At 34.7% G+C, this 18,964-nt stretch overlaps 1 protein-coding gene across 1 annotated transcript in view; it reads left to right on the top strand.

Annotated features, from left to right (window-relative positions):
- Window positions 1-18,964, top strand: part of ULK2 (unc-51 like autophagy activating kinase 2) — a 94,829-nt gene that overhangs the window by 12,166 nt on the left and 63,699 nt on the right. Inside the window, exons 4-10 of the mRNA XM_081029949.1 lie at window positions 5,274-5,306; window positions 5,589-5,625; window positions 10,852-11,025; window positions 12,111-12,184; window positions 13,785-13,886; window positions 15,003-15,061; window positions 15,874-15,956. Coding sequence (XP_080886075.1) covers window positions 5,274-5,306; window positions 5,589-5,625; window positions 10,852-11,025; window positions 12,111-12,184; window positions 13,785-13,886; window positions 15,003-15,061; window positions 15,874-15,956 — 562 coding nt within the window. The remainder of the gene's footprint in view (window positions 1-5,273; window positions 5,307-5,588; window positions 5,626-10,851; window positions 11,026-12,110; window positions 12,185-13,784; window positions 13,887-15,002; window positions 15,062-15,873; window positions 15,957-18,964) is intronic.

Below are 18,964 nucleotides of genomic sequence, written 5' to 3'. Positions count from 1 at the left end.
TACCAGTACTTTTAACCAACCTGCATTAAGGAGGTTCCCAGGACCCACTCCTTGGGTTCAGTTAATTTGCTAGAGCAGTTTACAGAACTCAGAGAAACATGTTATATGCCAGATTAGTATAAAAGTATGTAACTCAGGAACTGCCAGGTGGAAGAGATGCACAGGGCAGTGTATGCTCTCTGGGGATGCCACTTTCATCAAACCAGCAAGCGTCCACTAAACAAGAAGCTCTTGGAAGCCTGTCCTTTGGGTTTTTATGGATGTTTTATTACATAGGCATGACTGATTAAATCATTGGCCATTAGTGATTGGACTCAACCTCCATCCCTCTCTGCTCTCTGAAAGTCGGGATGGGGTTGAGAGTTCTAACCCTCTAATCACTTGGTTGGTCTAGGCAACCAGCCCCCATACTTAGCTTTCCAAAAGTCACTTTATTAACATGACAAAAGACTTAGGGCTCTCATCACTTAGGAAATTCCAAAGGTTTTAGGAGCTCTGTGCCAGGAACAGGGATGTACCAAATGCGTACTTCTTATTATAAACAACATCACAAACGTTCTGAATGTTTTTGAAACTTTTAGTGTAATTAGTATTAAGACACAGGTTATGGAAAAGGTTTTCCTACAAAGCAGTGTTGGCTTGTGTCAGGTCAGGAAGCTAGAACTGGCTTTCATATATTGTGCATCTCTAAGTTTTTTAGAGCATGATCTAAGAGGAAGAGTCCTGGATGGAAATAAGGAAACCTGACCATAGAGTACTGCTTTTATATCAAACTCAGTTTAGGCTGTTGAGCAAGCCACTTCTTTTTCCTTTTTAACACTACCCCCTAGGTAAAGTGGGGGTGGTAACCCAACCCTATTTGCTGTGAGGCTGCTGGGAGGCTGTCTAGTACCAGGTAACCCCAAGGGGAGTGAATTTAAGGATTGTTAGAATGGTGTTTCTGTCCTTTTCCCCTATGAGATAATCCATAGGAGTTACCTGAGAGATAGAGAATGAATTAGGAAAAGCAGAAGAGAAATGTGAGTTATAGGTCTTAGGAGCCAGGAATTTTCCTTTGAATCTTTCTCTTGCTATTTGATTCTTTTGTTACTCTCCACTTCTGCATCTTTGAGTTCTGCTGGAGAGAACCATCTACTCAAGCTGGCTGACTTTTTAGATTCACTTTGTCTTTATTATTTTTTAAATTACAAAACTATAATAGGCTCTCAGTGGGAAAACAGTTCAAATGGTCTAGCAGTATATAATGTGACAAAGAGATGCCCTCATCTCATACTTCTTTTTATCTCTTTTTCATTTTTCTAGAAAAACCACTGTTGTTTCCTCCCGACCCCAGTGCCTTGTTAAGAGGCTAGGCAGAAGCAATAAAAATGGCTTGTTGCTATGGTTTCTTTTTCAGTCCCCCCCTTCCCCCGCCACCATTCGTTTTTGTTGAAATGGATCTCAACAGGGACAATCACTAGGAGAGGAATTTCTGGGTCATAGTGTACGTGTATGTGCAGGCCCAACTCTAGTATATGCTGCCATTATATTGGTTTACACCCCCACCAAGTGTTGGATAGCTCTAGTTGCTCCACATCCTCGCCATCACTTGACAGTTTTAGCCATTCTGGTGAGTTATCTTACTATGGTTTTAATTAGTGTTTTTTCCTGATGACCACTGATTTGAACACGTTTTATAACTTTGTCATTTAAATATCGTCTTTTTGAAATTCCTATGTAAGTCTCTTGACTGTTTTTCTACTGGGTCGTCTTTTACTTGTTGGAATTCTTTATGTAGTGTGGCTATGAGTCCTTTGCCAGATATTTGTAAATGACTTACCTACACTTTGACTAGTCTTTTACTGTCTTAATGGTTTATTTTCATGAACAGAAATTCTTAATTTTAATGTAGTCCATTTTATTGTTTCTTTTATATTTAGTACCTTTGTGTCATACTTAAGAAAACTTTGCCTACACCAGGATCATGAAAATGCTGTTTTTTTTTTCGCCTGAGTCCTTATTGTTTTTTCTTTCACATTTAGTTCTATAATCTACTCAGAGATGATTTTCTTTTTTTATGTGGCATGAGGGTAGGAGTCAAGATTCATTTATTTTTATAAGTGGGTAGCCAGTTGATCCATTTACTGAACAGACATTCTTTTCCCTTTTGTACTGTAGTGTGTTTTGTCACAAATTAGTGACCCCATATACATGGGCCTATTTCTAGATTTCTTTCTGTCCCCTTAGACTTTACCTCACTTTTTTTTTTTTACTATAGTTGTATAGTAATTCTTGCTATGTACTAGTATTAATCCTCCAAGTTTTCTTTTTCTTTTTCTAGATTATATTTAGTTATTCTTGGCCTTTTGCATTTCCACGTAAATTTTAGAATTAGCATGTCAATTTCCACACATGCACAAAACCTGTTTAGATTTTGATTGGGATTACACAGAAACTTAAGGAGAATTTCTTTGTGGTAAAGTTTTAAATTATAATTCCATTTGTTTAATGCCTATGGGCCTTTTCAAATTTTTCTGTTTCTTGTCAGTTTTAGTAAGTGTGTTTTTCCTCAAATTGTTTTTCAATTTGTTCATTTCATGTAAATTTTGGAACACTGGTATAAAGTCGTTCATAATAATATCCTTTTTTCTTTTTGGAGATTTGGTTTTTAAGTTTGTTATTAAGGAGTTTCATTAGGGAAATGATAAAATGACATTCGTTATGTCTAATTTTGGTGATGAAGTGCTGTGGAGTAGTTGAGGATGCGGATTTCTTGATACTAGGAAAGAAGGATAAATATGCGTGCAGCTTTGGAAACCTCAGTGGGCTGACACACAGGTTATATTGGCCTCACTTCACAGCCTTTCTGACCTGACAAGTGTCTCTTCCAAGTTCTTCCCTGGTCTCCAGTACCATTTGAGTTTTAATTTGTTTTTAGATAACTTGATTTGTTTCATTAAAAAATGAACACTTTTTCTCTTTCCATTTTATTTGTCGAATGAATGAATGGGGGAAACTAATTAGTTATGCATACCCCCAGATCATGAATACTAAAACAGGAATTTGACTTCTTCATGTTGAGTGAACAGTTCTTTATGGCTGTTTAGCCTCCCCTTAGGAATTCCTCTCTCTCTTTTCTCTTCAGTAGTTAGGATATGGTGCTATTACATGATTAAGTAACACTGATTTGAAATAATACTTTTGCACTTAAACTTGAAAAGAAGAAAATTTTTGTTGAAAGTTATCATATTTAATGATATCTCAGTATTTTTAGGGGTGATAGAATAGTTTGGTCTGGATTCAGTCAGGTTTTGGATTAAGACTAGTTCACAATGGAGGTGACTTAACCTTTAGAAATGTATTTTTGTTTTTATTTATAATAAAATGAAATCAATATTTATTTCTTACAGACTTGCTCTCTTAGCCTGCTGGGAGCTGACTGTTCTCTACCTCTTTCTGATTTATCATGGGCATGCTACTGCTAGGGAAGCCAGGCTCTCAATGCTGTGATCCTGCTTGGGCAGGACAGTGGCTCCTTGTTCCTTAGTAGAGAACTAAAGTTATCGCCATTCTTCCGAACCTCCATTTACCTTTGGGAGGTAGGAGTCAAAAAATTGGGCATGGTGTATTTTAATTTTTTATCTGGTACTCTGGAGAAATAAGTGAAGTAAATCATCCTAAGTCACTGAGTTTCTTGCAGGACATAATTTAATTCAGGTCTTGACTTGTGTTATCCAGACTCTTGGTGAACATGGTGAAACCACTCAGTGGCAGCCCGTTGTATTGCTCTTCATTGCACAGAACTAGCTGTTGAGAGGCACCAGTTTCTATTTATAATCTGTATGAAATGATACTTTTATAAAACCCATAAAAATAAATTATGATGAAAATGAAATAGTATTTTTTTATTAGATTCAGCAGACCTAAAATTATTTTGTTAAATTACTTTAAATCTTTAAAAGTTCTTACTTTTGGGCAGCTGGATAGCTCAGTTGGTTAGAGCGCGAGCTCTTAACAACAAGGTTGCTGGTTCGATTCCCACATGGGCCAGTGAACTGCACCCTCCACAACTAGATTGGAAACAACGGCTTGAGCTTGGAGCTGAGCCGGGGTGGGCAACCAATTGGCTTAGTGGTTAGACCGTGGTGCTCATAACACCAAGATTGCCAGTTTAATTCGCACATGGGCCAGTGAGAGACAACGGCTTGAGCATGGAGCTGGGCCGCCAGTGGGCGGCTGGTTGGCTCAGTGATTAGAGTGAGGTGCTTATAACACCAAAGTTGCTGGTTGGAGTCCCACATGGGCCAGTGAGCTGCGCCCTGCACAACTAGATTGAAGAACAATGACTTGACATCCTGGAAAAACATACTGTTCCCCAATATATTCTCTCTAAAAAAAAAAGTTCTCACTTTTAATTTCTATAATTTTCATTGTGAGCCATTAGTAAATAATTCACTGACTGGTATTGGCCTTAAACCTCATTCTGAGGAATACTACCTGCCCCATTTCTGCCGTACTACGCCTTTTGTTTCCCCTTAGAATACCTTATTCTTGAATTTAGGATCTTCGTGAAGCCACTGCTACTTGGAAGGGCTGTCTCTTGAACCACATTTGAGCACTGGCTCAAGTTAAGCTGTAGAGAAGCCCAATTTAAAATTTAATGTTATAAAAATTGTTATTGAAGAATCAGCTGATCAGTTTTTGAATTGCTTACACAAGCAACAGACCTGGAACTACATGAATTTGAGAAACTTGGTAAAATTTCTCAAATCAGTTCCATAAAATCAGTTTGTTACCAAGATGTGATGAACTGTCTTCAGGGAATTGCCAGTAATTCCCAGATAATGTGATTGCCTCCAAATAAACATAAAAACCAGAAAAAAAACAGCATCCTAAATCATTCCAGAAATTAAATTGTACATTTAGTGTTGCTAGGGAGGATTATCAAGTCATTGCTCCAAATCATAAATTTCCAAAGTAGAAGTGCTTCCCTAAATCTCCTTTTTTTTTCACAAGTAGTAAATTTATCATAACCGAAACCAAAAGATGTCTTTCTTTAGTTCTTTCCATGAACGGAATTGACTTTGATGACTACATTAGTGTCATCAAACTTGATTTAACTTTGGAGCTGAGATGCTTAAATCATTGTGTTGGGGATTTAAATTTTCACTTGCTAATGGATTTTGTGATTTTTTAAAATTTATTTAATAATGAACAAATATTTTTATTAACATTTTTAAAATTTGTGCTTATTTTTTCTCTAAAATGATATTTTTAATATGTTTACTTTTCAGGAATTACCCAACTCTGTCTTTCTGGTGATGGAGGTAGGTAGTATACAAGATTCCTTTTATTTCAAATTCCTTTTGATTAATATGTACTGTAAAATTAAGAGTAGGTAATTATTTGAAACTTTTTATTAATTTGACTCAGTGATTTAGATTTTACTTTATAAAGAATATACAATTAAAATGTTTTGATTCTATAGTTCTTATGTTTTTCAGACTAGATGTATATACAAATGGATTTTTAATTAAAATTAACTGATAATGGATTGAATTAATCTTGGTTTCCTCGTTTTAATTATTTTTTTTTCTTTTATATATCAGTATTGCAATGGTGGAGACCTGGCAGATTATTTGCAAGGTAATTTTTTTGTGTTAATATTCAATAAATACAGTACTGTAATCTGTTTAATTCTGAGCATTACTTCTGAAATATGCTACCCCTGTTTTCTGCACTTATATAGAAACATTTAATAAATATTTATGTTCTTGTTTAATTATGGTTACTTTGCTGACTCACTTGTTTGTTGTGGTTTTGTTCTTAAACTTGTGTGTAAGTACTTACATTATGTGTGTTTCTCTCTAACAGACAGATTGGTCCTCTTCCCAAGAGAGAAATAATCAAATAGAATTTCTCTTCTTCAAAAAACTGTACTGGGTTGCCATCAGTGAACCTTTAGTCCCTTTCATTTCTTCAAAAAAAAATTTGTCATAAGGGATATTTCAGATATTGCTCCCCAGCATATGTTGTCAGTTTGGCTCAAATAAACTCTTATAAAAATTTTTAAAAATTGTAATGGAAGAATGTATCCAAGAATGTGTTGATTAATATGAATGTTTGTTAATTTAAAAAATATATTATAAGGGATTAAAGGTAATATTGAAATTATTTCATGGCACAGAGATAAGATTTTAGTACTAGGTGGTGCTTGAAATTCTTTATCTAAGATATGTACATGTAGGATAATAAATATTGAGGTCAAATTGTGTTCCTCAAAAGTTTTTAAATGATGTTAGATGAGGCCAGCTTCTACTTGTTCAGTCCTTAAAGATGCAAGGGGAATATGCAAAAAGGTAGTAAAAATTCATAACTCAACCTTATATATAGATTGTGGCAATTGATGGTAAAAACACATCGATAGATACACCCACAAAGGGTATGGACAGTTTATGAAAGAGAAGCAGCATACTTAAAATGTTCAATTTCACCTAGTAATCAGGGAGTACAATTTAAAATGAGATTTTAAAAAATCTTTAAAATATAAAGTATTACATTCAAAAGCTATGTGGAGAATAATATAAAGAACAGTTATTACTTCTCCCCTGATAAAAAACATTATAAATACAGCTCCCTGTAAGTCCTTCCGTAGTCCCATTCCTGTCCTTCCCCTTTAGAGAAAACCATTATCCTGAATTTGGTAGTGTAGTCCATGTGTGTTTTTGTTTTTTCCCCAACTGAGATTCTTTTTTTTTTTTTTTTAAAGTCAATTTGGAAAAAAGTTTTCAAAATGTAATTTACTAGTAGATAGATTGTAGTGAGACAGGCACTTTTAATTCACTACTGGTGGAAAGGAGTTGAAGCTAAACGACTCCTTGCTTCCACCTTCTCATCAGTCTCCATCGTGAGTTCCTTGGCATTCTTTGTGATCCAGATAAAGCACTTTTGTGGGATCAGAATGAGTGGCACCTTATCAGTTTAGAGCCCTCATTAGAATATCAGTTTCCTTCATTAACAGAAATGGAGCACCTATTTGCTCATAGGTGTTACTACTGGTGTAGCAGATTTCAGTTAGTTTTGACAGCGGTGTGTCTCTGATGTTGAACTCTGTATTTGATATTCCAGAGCAATCGTGTTAGAATAGGAGAAAGAAGAGGGAAGAGCTTACTTGAACATTGGAATCCAGCTGGCTTACATCACTTAATTGCTTTGTGATTTTGGTCAAGTTATTTAATCTCTCCCTGGTCCCTGTCTGCCACAGTTCTACTTACTTTCGCCATAAGCATCTTTACTGCTGTTTTTGCTGAATAGCTAATTGGCAGTAAGGTGATTTTGCCAGGAAACAGATACAATCATAACAAATAAAAGGACATTAAAAAGGATATAATCAAACATGAAAAAATGCATAACAAAATTAAAAACACTATTGCAAAATACAAAATATTTGAATACATTTAAAATGTGTGTAGATTCATGGCAGTACTGTGCAAATAACTGATTTTATTTTGTGGATCTTAACTAAGCACTTGTCTTCATTCTGTGGGAAACGAATTCAGCTAACTCTCTGCCCTAAAAGAGGGCCCGTGGCTTCTCTATCTCCTCCCAATGTAGTGTGTTTCAAAATAAAAAAACAACTCTTGGGGCAAATCATCATCTGAAAGAAGCACTATTTTAAGACTGCCACCACATCTCCTTGTTGCTGTGTAGATCATTATGAGGGCTAGTAGCTAAGATGTGTATATAATATAAAAATGGGAGGAACTGCGAAAACTTCATCAATGGAGCAATGAAACCAAACAACAATAACAAAAAACCCCCAAATTGTCAACCAGTTTTTAAAATCTTTTTTATGCAAAATTGCCTTGCAGCTGATTAGTAATGCGACAAAAATTCTTGCAGCAAATGTATACTGCAAAGAAATTATGTTGAAAATACCTGACCTGGTCAGCCTTAGCCCTTGTAGTTTGAAAACACTGAAAAAGGTACATAAAATAAATTGGGTTCTCAAGGAATTGTCTAGAGCTGTGCCGTCCGATATGGTAGCAACTGACCACATGGGGCTATTGAGCTTTCAAAATGTAGCTAGTCTGAATTGAGATGTACTATAGTGTAAATTACACGTTGGATTTTTGACACTTCTAGGAAGAAAAGAATGCTTATATCTCATTAAACTTTTTATATTGATTACAAGTTGAAATAGCATTTTAGATGTATTAGCTTAAATATATATTATTTCACCTGTTTCTTTTCACTTTTTAAAATGCGGTTACTAGAAAGTTTAAAGTTAACATGTGTGTCTCACACTATATTTCTGTTGGAGAGCACTGGTCTAGAAGATTTGGAATGTCTAAAAAGTCTGGAAGGTCTAAGGCCATTATATCATAACACAATTATTTAGTCCTTTTATTTGCTTTGGTAACTAAAGTGCCTTTCACATTTTCAAAATATAGAAAACAAATTGGAAATTTAAAATAAAACAAATTCTAAATTAATTAGTAAGGTATACTTTAACGTTATTTTCAGCAGAATACATAAAGTGTGACTACTACAGCTGGCCTTTCTATAAGCCAACTTGCTCAAGAACTCATTTATTTGAAAGCATTTTGATGTTGGAAGGAAGTACCTTTAGAATACCGTTGACCCTTGAACAACATGAGTTTGACTACATAGGTCCACTTATATGTGGAATTTCTTCAATACATAAACAGTTGGCCCTCTGTATAATCTTAGTTTCATGTATGCAGATTCAACCAACTGTGGATCGAAAACAGTATTTTCAGTCCAAGTTTGGGAATTCACAGATGTGGAGGGCTTATTGGATGCATTGTTCCACACCATTTTATATAAGGGACTTGAGCAACCTCAGATTTTGGTATCTACAGGGGTCCTGGAACTAATTCCCCACGGATACTGAGGGATGCCTGTATTAAGTTTTTAACATGGGACTTTCAATTTATGGGACTGTGTTGAGAAGTACACATCCTACGTTCATAGAAATATGTGAATTTTTACTGCAGTTGGCACCCAGAAACAGCCTAAACTAAAGTAGATCACTAATTATTTCCCTGGGGGAACAGTGTTAAAATTTGGACTCTGAATCAAATTTCAATAGTGTGTCATAGGTCAAAGATACAAGTTCTAAAGGCTGCAGTCATTTAAAAGTAGCAAAAAACATTTTCTAACTCCTAGAATGAAAATGTAAATGAATGAAGTGGAAAAAAACATACTATCCATTTTAATTATTGCAATGTAATTTAAGTAAAATATTACAAAAATAAAGCTCTAGTGTTGCTTTGACCCACCCACTAATATGCAGTAATTTGTGTTGCCATCAGCAGAGAAGCAGATCCAGAATACACTCCACATTTAAACAGTGCTCATCTCCAAGGGATGGGATTATGCGAAAATTTCATGGATTTTTCAATTTTTTTATTTTTTACAGTGAGCATCAGGAACAGAACCCCAAAGAATTAAAAAACGGGGATAGGTTAAGAACAGCCCCCAAAGAAAAAAGTGATAATTTTTAAGCCATAGGGATTTATTTGATGATATTGAAGACATAAAGTATCATTTAACATGTCATTTAATGATTTTAAAACCATAATATTTTACTTGTTCCCAGTGTTAGTTATTTTTATCTTTCTTACTCTTAATTGTGTATGAAAAGGTTATAGAGAACATATTCTAGAGTTGTATAGGCAGAAATTTGTGCACAAAGGATATAGATAGGGTCAGGGGTATTAAGTCCCTAATGTAGTTTGAAGGAATTACACTTGTGACTTTTGTACTTGTAATAAAAAGTTTATATTTGTGTGCTGACTGCATTTGAGTACTTATTATGTGCCAGGCCTTTTCTAAAGTCTTCATTGTTAAATGTGCTATCTTGTTTGGTTGTCACAGCAACCCCATGTGGTTAGCCTATTTTCAGCTTTTTATAGATGAGGAGTGGGCAGAGAGGGATCACCTTCCAGGGTCACACAGTAAGTAGGTGGAGGAGCTGGAATTTGAACAAAGGCACCTTAACTCCAAACCAAGCTATTAACCATGACATGCTCCATGATTGGGATTATAACAACTGTCCTCAAAAATAATGTTCCTACTACCTCTTTATAGTAGGGAAAACAGGTTAAAAGATTTCTTCTTGGGAGGCTGGTTAGCGTAGTTGGTTAGAGCACGGTGTTCTTAACAACAAGGTTGCCGGTTCGATCCCCACATGGGCCACCGTGAGCTGCGCCCTCCACAACTAGATTGAAACAACTACTTGACTTGGAGCTGATGGATCCTGGAAAAACACAGTTTAAATTAAAAAAAAAAGATTTCTTCTAAAGATGCCTTTGGTTATGAAACATACTATGGTGGGACAGGGGTGTTGGGCAGTGGGGGAGATTAAAGGAGGCCAACGTGGAAACACCGGTCCTTGACAGGTCTAAGTGGCAGTCATGTCTAAGTCCCTTTGAGGGTTTCACCTGTTTCTCATTTGTGCTCTTATAGTTAACTATGGACATTTATCTCAGATATTTGACTGATGTGAAGGGGAACTTATTTTTTGGCTTTTAAAAGAGAGTCACATTTGCTGAGCACCTATCGTATTCAGAATAATGTTGGCATCTACAGTAAAAATGAGAAAGGAAAAACAAAAATGAACACCAGTGAAAAGATGCGCATAAATGTAAATAATTTTTCTTTATAACAGATTGATTAAAATTTTTGAGATACCTGGTATCTCTTCAGACTTAAATTATTAAAGTAAAAAAAAAAAGTGAATCCCAGTTCCTTCCATGTTCTTAACTACTCATTTCTATTGATGGCATGTGCAGATGGTATTTGATTTTGTGTGCTTAAATATTTATGTGAATCCTTTTCTGCCAGCTAAAGGAACTCTCAGTGAAGATACTATCAGAGTGTTTCTGCATCAGATTGCAGCTGCCATGCGAATTCTGCACAGCAAAGGAATAATCCACAGGGATCTCAAGCCACAGAACATCTTGCTGTCTTACGCCAATCGCAGAAAGTCCAGTGTCAGTGGTATTCGCATCAAAATAGGTAAATGACCATGTATTGTTTCAGGCAAAGAACTTTTTAAGACTCAGTATTTTTAGATTTTAGTTCAGCTTTGTTAGAATGATGGATTTTCTTGATGCACTTTTGAAATTTTTATTGAGTTCATTGAGGTTATTGAGATATGTGAACTATTTACATTATTGGCATCATATGCTAAATTTCAGATTGGGCCAAAGGGCCTATGTTAGGAACTCTAAATATAAATCCCAGCCAGAAATCCTGCTTCTCTTCATCAGAAGGAAGACCCTATACCGTTTCCCCAAAAATAAGACCTAGCCAGACAATCAGCTCTAATATGTCTTTCGGAGCAAAAATTAATATAAGGCCCCGGTATTATATTATTTATATTATATATTATATTATAAAGACCCAGTCTTATAGTAAAATAAGACCAGCTCTTATATTAATTTTTGTTCCAAAAGATGCATTAGAGCTGATTGTCCAGCTAGATCTTATTTTCGGGGAAACATGGTATTATGGTTATTGAGCAAAGTAATAACCCTGATATTTTACAACCCATGGGATTTTAACATAAGAAATCTAAGAGATCATTTAGTTCAGCCTTATCTGGCAGTTCTTTTTGGCACTCTTATATCTCAGAATTATTTGAAGCAGTTTGTGATGCTAGATTTTTTTAAAACTTTTTTTTGGTTGTAAAAAAATAATTTTTTAGCAGTATTTTAAGAAATTTCTAATATTATATAGGTTACATCTGGTATCTGACAAAGGACCAAAACAGTTCCAATTTTAAACCTGGTATTGATAGTTAATGAGGGCTATAATAATGAAGTATTTATTATAATTAGCATTTTCTCCTGCAAAGTTTGGTGCTCCCTCCTTGATTACCAAACTAGCAGAATAATGACTTGTACAATTGATTACTACTATTGCTTAGCTTGTCAAAATTGAGGTAGCTGCTTTTTTCTTTGGTAAACAGTCTTAGTCAGTGGTTGTTAATTTCTCACAATTCTTTTGTGCCCTCTTGTGTGTTGAAGAATCATATGATCTATATGTTAAGTGTGAGCAAAGGTATCATTTTTTTTTCTCCTTTTTATTTTGTGAAATAGCGGATTTTGGTTTTGCTCGTTACCTACATAGTAACATGATGGCTGCAACACTGTGTGGGTCCCCAATGTACATGGTGAGTGAGTGTTTGTGTCCTGATTTACAGCACTGAGCCATAAGCATTGGAATTTAAGTATAATGTGTGTTTCCAAGCAGGATGTTATATAGTCCAAATTGTTATTTTTATTACTAACAATTATATTCCTGATAATGCTATAATGCAGACATATTTTGCTTTAGCATAGTGGACTGTAAAACTCGGTAATCTTTGCCAATTGGTTTTGGTTTTTAATTAGTTATGGTAGAAATCCATTAGAGTAATTGAAAATGAAAATTGATGAAGTATGGTCATGCTATACTTGATGTGTAATATTAGGAATACTTAAAAAACAAAACACCTTTTTGGGGCATCTCTTTAGTTATAGGACATATTCATCTTTTGCATGTTGTCTGTCTCTACAAGATCCCTATATCTTAGAAGTTTTTTTCATCAGTGTCACACTTAAAGCTGAAAAATCTTAGCTTTCCTTTTTATCCTTTCATGTGGATATTGTCATGTCTGATAGGGTAAGGCTATGAAACTTCTCAACTAATGTGAAGTATTAAGCCTGGAAATAACCTTAATTCTGGAACTTCAGAACCCTGTAAAGTAAATAAATGTACCTGTTTCAATTCAAAGTTTAAAATGGGTTTATGTTTAATTCGGATTTCTTCTAATCTAAAATCAACTTTGAGATCAAGGAAACTGGTAATCAAAGTTAAAAAAAATTTTGCATTAGATTTACTTTCTTGATCATAATTTTACTGCTTATATGATAAATTTTATAATTTAATATAATTTAAAAATTATTTTGTACTTCTTGAGTATGAAATTAGTTCAGCCTTGAACTAACAGCCTTAAAGATAGAGACAGTGGTTGGGCAGATTTTTAAAGGAAATTGACTCAGTAAGAAATTTACAAAGGACAATAAAAATGTTATGCCTGGAAAATTTCGCTACCTTTAAGTATATCTGACATTTCTATATAATGTTTTTCCTAATTGATGGTATTTTTAAAAAACAGTGATCAGGTGGAAAAATATCTATAACAAAGCAGCAGAGAAATGTCTTTGCTTTTAAGACAGTTTTTGTTAGTCTTTTGTTACAGTTTTTCTATTTTAAAAGCTTTCAAATGACAGAAAAAAAGCAATAACATAGCAAACACTTGTGTACCTACCATTCATATTTAACAAAGTTAACATTTTGCCATGTTTGCCTTGATCCTTTTTTAGAAAGAAAGAAAATATTTCAGAGACAGTCCAAATTCCTTTTGTACTTCTCCCTTTTCCCATTTCCCACTCTTTTACTCTCATACCCCAGAAGTAACCTCTATCCTGTAATTGGTGTATATATTTCTTTATTATTTTCATACTCTTACTGTATTTTGTGTCCATAATGATATGTGGAAATGTTTTTACAACTTCTTTTCATGAAACATTGTTTTTGAAACTTACCGGTAAGTGTCAATGTACGAATGTGGTTCTGTATTCATTAAAATACCATTTGGTTAGGGAAATAATCACATTGTATTATTTTTATATTAGTAGTTTTCTTATAATGTGACCTTTTCCAGTTAATATACGCATGTTAATCATATAAATAACATAAACATGTCTCTTGAATTTTTTTATCCCCAGGCTCCTGAGGTTATTATGTCTCAACATTATGATGCTAAGGCAGACTTGTGGAGCATAGGAACAGTGATATATCAATGCCTAGTAGGAAAACCACCTTTTCAGGTAGCCTGACTTTTTTCTTACATGCTCAGTTTTGGGATCTTCTCATTTTGTAGTTGCCTTTGACATAAAATAGAGACTACTTTGAAAGCAGTGTTTTTGGTTCCTTTGTGACTTATTTTGATTTTGTTACAGGCAAAATATGCTGTAGTGAGCCAGAACATCTATTGCTTTTCCTTTTCCATCTGCGTTTCCTTTGTGGTTGGACTGAGCATGAAGCCTGTTAGATGTTTCCAGGGTAGTGAAAACTAGCAAGGGTCAGGGCTAACATCCCGGTGGGGAATGGGTGTGAACTGTGATGTCAGCGCTTCCTGCTTAGCCTTGTTTTCTGGTCCTGGAATCTAAGTAGGGGCTAGGGCTGGTCTGGAAAGATCACAGGAAGCTGTGTCTCCAGCTGTCTATTCCTGTCACTGCTGGATAAGAGAGAGTTAATTGTTAGGGTTTATGGAAATTATTTTGGGTCTGTCTCCCTTTCCCTTAATACCCTGTTAAAAAGAGGCCTTCTGGAATATAATCATGATGATTCCTCTTGAGTTCATGTTAACCTAGTTATTACAAAGAGGTATTTTGAATCTGAATACTGGAACAAAGTGAAATTATTTGCCTAAGATGTTATTAAAAAAATCAATGGCACAGCCAGGTAAAACACTTAATTTCCCAATGTAGTTTGTATGTAGAGGCAGCTTCACTAATTCAGCAGCTCTTAGTATTATGAGGGTGCTACTTGTTGCTATGGAGAGACTGAAAAGTAGCAGTGTACTTAGTTCTCTTCCTTGACTCTCTTGAAGGTCCCAGGTAAAATATTCCGATTTGACATTATAAAAATGTACTTATTGAGTAAGCCATGAATAATGGTTCTTAACCTTTTCTAAGTTCCAGCATCTCTGAGAGTCTGAACTCAGAAAAGCTATATTATACCCAGATATGCAGAATTTGCATATAATTTCAGAGGTTCTCTAAGTTCCTGGTGCCCATCTATGGCTCCTTCAGCAATCCATGGCTTTCCAGTTCAGAATCTATGTTCAATAGCAAGAATACGAGTGTCAATTACATGATTTGGAATTTTTTTTGTTTAGGAAATTAAATCTTTTTTGTTTGTTTGTTTTGTTTTTTAAACAGGCCAATAGTCCTCAAGACCTAAGGATGTTTTATGAAAAAAACAGGAGCTTAATGCCTAGGTATATGTTTTGATTACACTGGGTTTTATTATTTGTGAATACAAAGTTATTTATTCGAACTCTTTGTGTTTTATGTATTTCCGTTATTGAATCTTTTTTCAATGGACAGTAATGTAACCTTTGTTATAACAGGAAATTAGAAAAATACTAGCACATCATAAATGTCTGTGTAGTACTGTGTCATTTTCTTTCTTTTTTAAAATATTTAAGTGTATTTAAAAGAAAACAACTATGGAAGTTATATGTGTTCTTTGAGGAGAAGGAGATGCAAACAGAATAGATATGCATAAAATAGAAAGTAAGTTCTCTGTAGGCCTTTCCCTTTTTCTAGGGATAATAAGAGTTTGTTGTGCATCTTTTCGAAATCTTTTTTGTGCAAGTTCTTTTTACACATTTGAGTCTTGTTTGTGTATATATTTATAAACACACATATGGTTCAGTACAAATTGAATCGTACTTTGCAAATTGTTCTGCAGCTTTTTTTTTTTAACTCTGCAGTATAGCATAGACATTGTTCAGCAACTACTGTATTCTTTTAAATAAATGGCTATGTAGAGTCTCATAGTTAGATATCATATTTTGTTTAATCAGATCCTTGTTTTCATCTTTTGGTTACTGCAAACAGGCGTTAGTGGAAGGAAGGAAGGAAGGGGCAGGGAGAGAGAGAGAAAAAGAGAGAGAGAGAGACAAAGAGAGAAAGACAGAGAGAAAGTATACACATTTGTGCATTTCGTTAGGATGAACTCCTAGAAACATGTAGTTAATATATATAAACTCACCACTTTGGTTGTTTTTCTTTTGCTTTCCCTTAGCATCCCCAGAGAAACATCACCTTATTTGGCTAATCTCCTTTTGGGTTTGCTTCAGAGAAACCAAAAAGATAGAATGGACTTTGGTAAGTAATAGTTTCAAATTTTGCATGCTTTCTAATTCGATTTCTGTGTATTGTAAAAATATTTTTTTAAAAAAGATACTGTAGAGGTTTCAGAAGAAAATGAAAGTCAATTTCACTTTTTTCTATTTTTTCTTTCACTTGTTTTATAAATATTTATTGAGTGCTTTCTGTGTTCTAGATATGAGGGATAGAATAATACAAGAGTAATAAACAAAATCCCTGCCCTCATGATGCATATATTCTAGTCGGGGAGAGACACAAACAAATTATAAACTCTAATTATATACTATATTTGAAGGTGATAAGTACTGTGGGGAAAAATGTAAAGGAGGAAGAGAAATGGGAGTGGGTGGGAATTGAAATTTTAAATAAGGTAGTCAGTGAAGACCTTTCTGAGAAAGTAACATTTGAACAAAAACTTGTTTGACAGATGTTAGATGGTGAGCCACGTGGATATCTATGGGAAGATCTTTCCAGGCAGAGTGAATAGTCAGTACAAATGCCCAGAGCTGGGAGCATACCATGTAAAAAGTTAAAGACTTGGGCTTCTGCTCCAAGTGTGATGGAGATCGATTGGAGCATTTTGAGCAGAGGAATAGTATATCTGACTAATGTTTTAAAAAGGATCAGCCTGATTGCTTGTTGAGAACAGACTGTGGTGAGGGGCAGGAAGGCAGTGGGATGAAGCTGGGAGACTAATCAGGAGACTATCGCAGTTACCTAGGTGAGTGATGAAGTAGCTTAGACTGGGATAACAGCAATGGATGTGGCGAGAAATTACTCACTTCCTGATCTTTTTAGAGGTAGAGGCAGTGGCATTTATGGATTAATTGGATGTGGGATGTGAGAGAAGAGAAGACCCAAAGATGACTCCAAGATTTTTGGCCTGAGCAACTAAAAAGATAGAATTGTCAGTTACAGATATGGGACAGACCGTGAAGACAGAGCAGGCTGTGAAGGCAAGATTAGGAGTTTAGGTTGGACATGTTAAATTTAAGATGGCCATTTGACATCTAAGTGCACTAGATGTCAAAAGGCACTTGGATATCAGAGGAGAGGTCTAGGCTGGGGAACTATTTGGGGGAAAGATCTGGGAAGAAGGAATGGAGGAGAAACACCCTAGAATCCTGGTAGAAAAGTCCCTAACCTCAAAGAATGGGGTTTAGGGAGGCAGAGAGGGGCATCTCCTTATATGGCGACTCATGACCATGTGCTCAGTGGCAGCTTGGCTCTCACCAAGGCTTTGGAAGAGCAGGATGTGGGTGCCTTTGGGAGGCCATGGCCTCTGTCTTAGAATTTTAGATTCTTAAAGTGGAAACTCATATTGATTTTGAGCCCTCTTTTATAATATAAGCATTTAAAGCTAAAAATTTTCCTCAAAATACTTATCATAATCTCTCTTCAAATACTATTTCACCAATTTATTTGTAATGAAAGAGCTTAAAATGCTTAATATTGTAGGGATTATCCAGTTCTTGAAGATTTTGAAAGAACATTCATCCTTGAAACTGTTTGGGCCTCAGCTTTCTTTGGGGGATAGTTTGTTAGCCTGTTCTTACCAATCTTATGTAAAAACAGCAAGACTTCAAAATGTCAGACCAGAAAAACCATAAAACATGTTTAATGAAAATACTTATCAAATTAATCCTGATCTTCAAATTTTTAGAAAAAAAAGTGTTTGACTTTTTTCTGTAGTGATAGTTGTAATAATAGAAATTTGAAATCTGTTGTATTTCAGAATTTTGGTCTATTAATATATATTATGGAAATCCACATAAGCTTCTGGATAAGACAGATGGGGGTTTGAATTCTAGCCCCTCGAATTACTAGCTTTTGACATTGAAGAAGATACATGGCCTTTATGTACTATGATTTCCTTATCCATAAAAGGAAGATAATACCTTGCATAAAGCTTGTGAGGAGTAAATGAGGAATTGGTATGTGAAGCAATCAGTTCATTGTCCTAGTAATGTTCTCAGTAGATGATAGCTCTAATAGTTTCTGTATAGAAGGAAAGGTGAAATAGTCTCTCTCTCTCTCTCTCTCTCTCTCTCTCTCTATATATATATATATTTTTTTTTTTTTCTTAAAGTTTTATAAAATTGGAATTAAAGTTCAGTTCATATAGTTGGTAAATATTTTTATCTTTAAGAGGGAGGTAATAAACTGAGAGTTGCCTTATAACCATGAAAAATATGGGTCAACAGCAAAACAAACTCATGGGTAATAGTTTTAAAATTATAGATTATATTAAATATTTATATACTTTCTATGCCATAGCAATTGATTTGGAAGGTAGTTTCCCAGTATTTGCATTTGGTTAATCTAATTTCTTTATATCTTTTCTATTTCATCCCTATTATGTCCTTGGTAGTCAACATAAAAAATCTTACATGTCAAACTAGAATTTATGTATATATGTATATTAATTTTTGTTCTAAAAATATCTAAGGTAGAAAACTCATGTTTCTCTTAAAAACCCTCCATATTTCCACTCCTTACCACGTGTTGTGATTGATATTTACTTTGAGGGGCTTTGGGTATTAATTTCAGTGAAACTCATGGGATCCTTCAGAGTGGAAGATAATTGAGATTAAATTTGAGTTAAGTTTATTCCTGATCTTGTATTACCAAATAAGTTCCATGTTGGTGCTGTGCTATTCTTGACTACTCTGTGATACTTAATATCATACAAGTCAGAGACTTAATGATAAATGAGATTATCTTTGTGGGGTTTTAAAGAAATAATAAAATAATTTACATCTCTAGGAAAATAAAGAGAGTAAAATAATGAACTATTATGTACTCACCTACTTGTTTAATTAGCAGGCTTATTGTGTAGCTTTTGTTCTTGGTGGATAGTAAAGAAATTAACAGGGTTTAAAAAAATGTGAAACAAGCTGCAGGAATACTTCTGGGATAGAAGAATAGGATTTATTGTACAAATCAGTTACCTGGATTTCCTCTTAGGACACACTGAACAGCCCTAGTTCAAAAATATGCTTACC

The sequence above is a fragment of the Rhinolophus hipposideros genome (assembly GCF_964194185.1).
Source record: "Rhinolophus hipposideros genome assembly, chromosome: 20".
NCBI classification, from domain to species: Eukaryota; Metazoa; Chordata; class Mammalia; order Chiroptera; family Rhinolophidae; genus Rhinolophus; species Rhinolophus hipposideros.
This window is presented reverse-complemented; position numbering and strand designations above follow the sequence as displayed.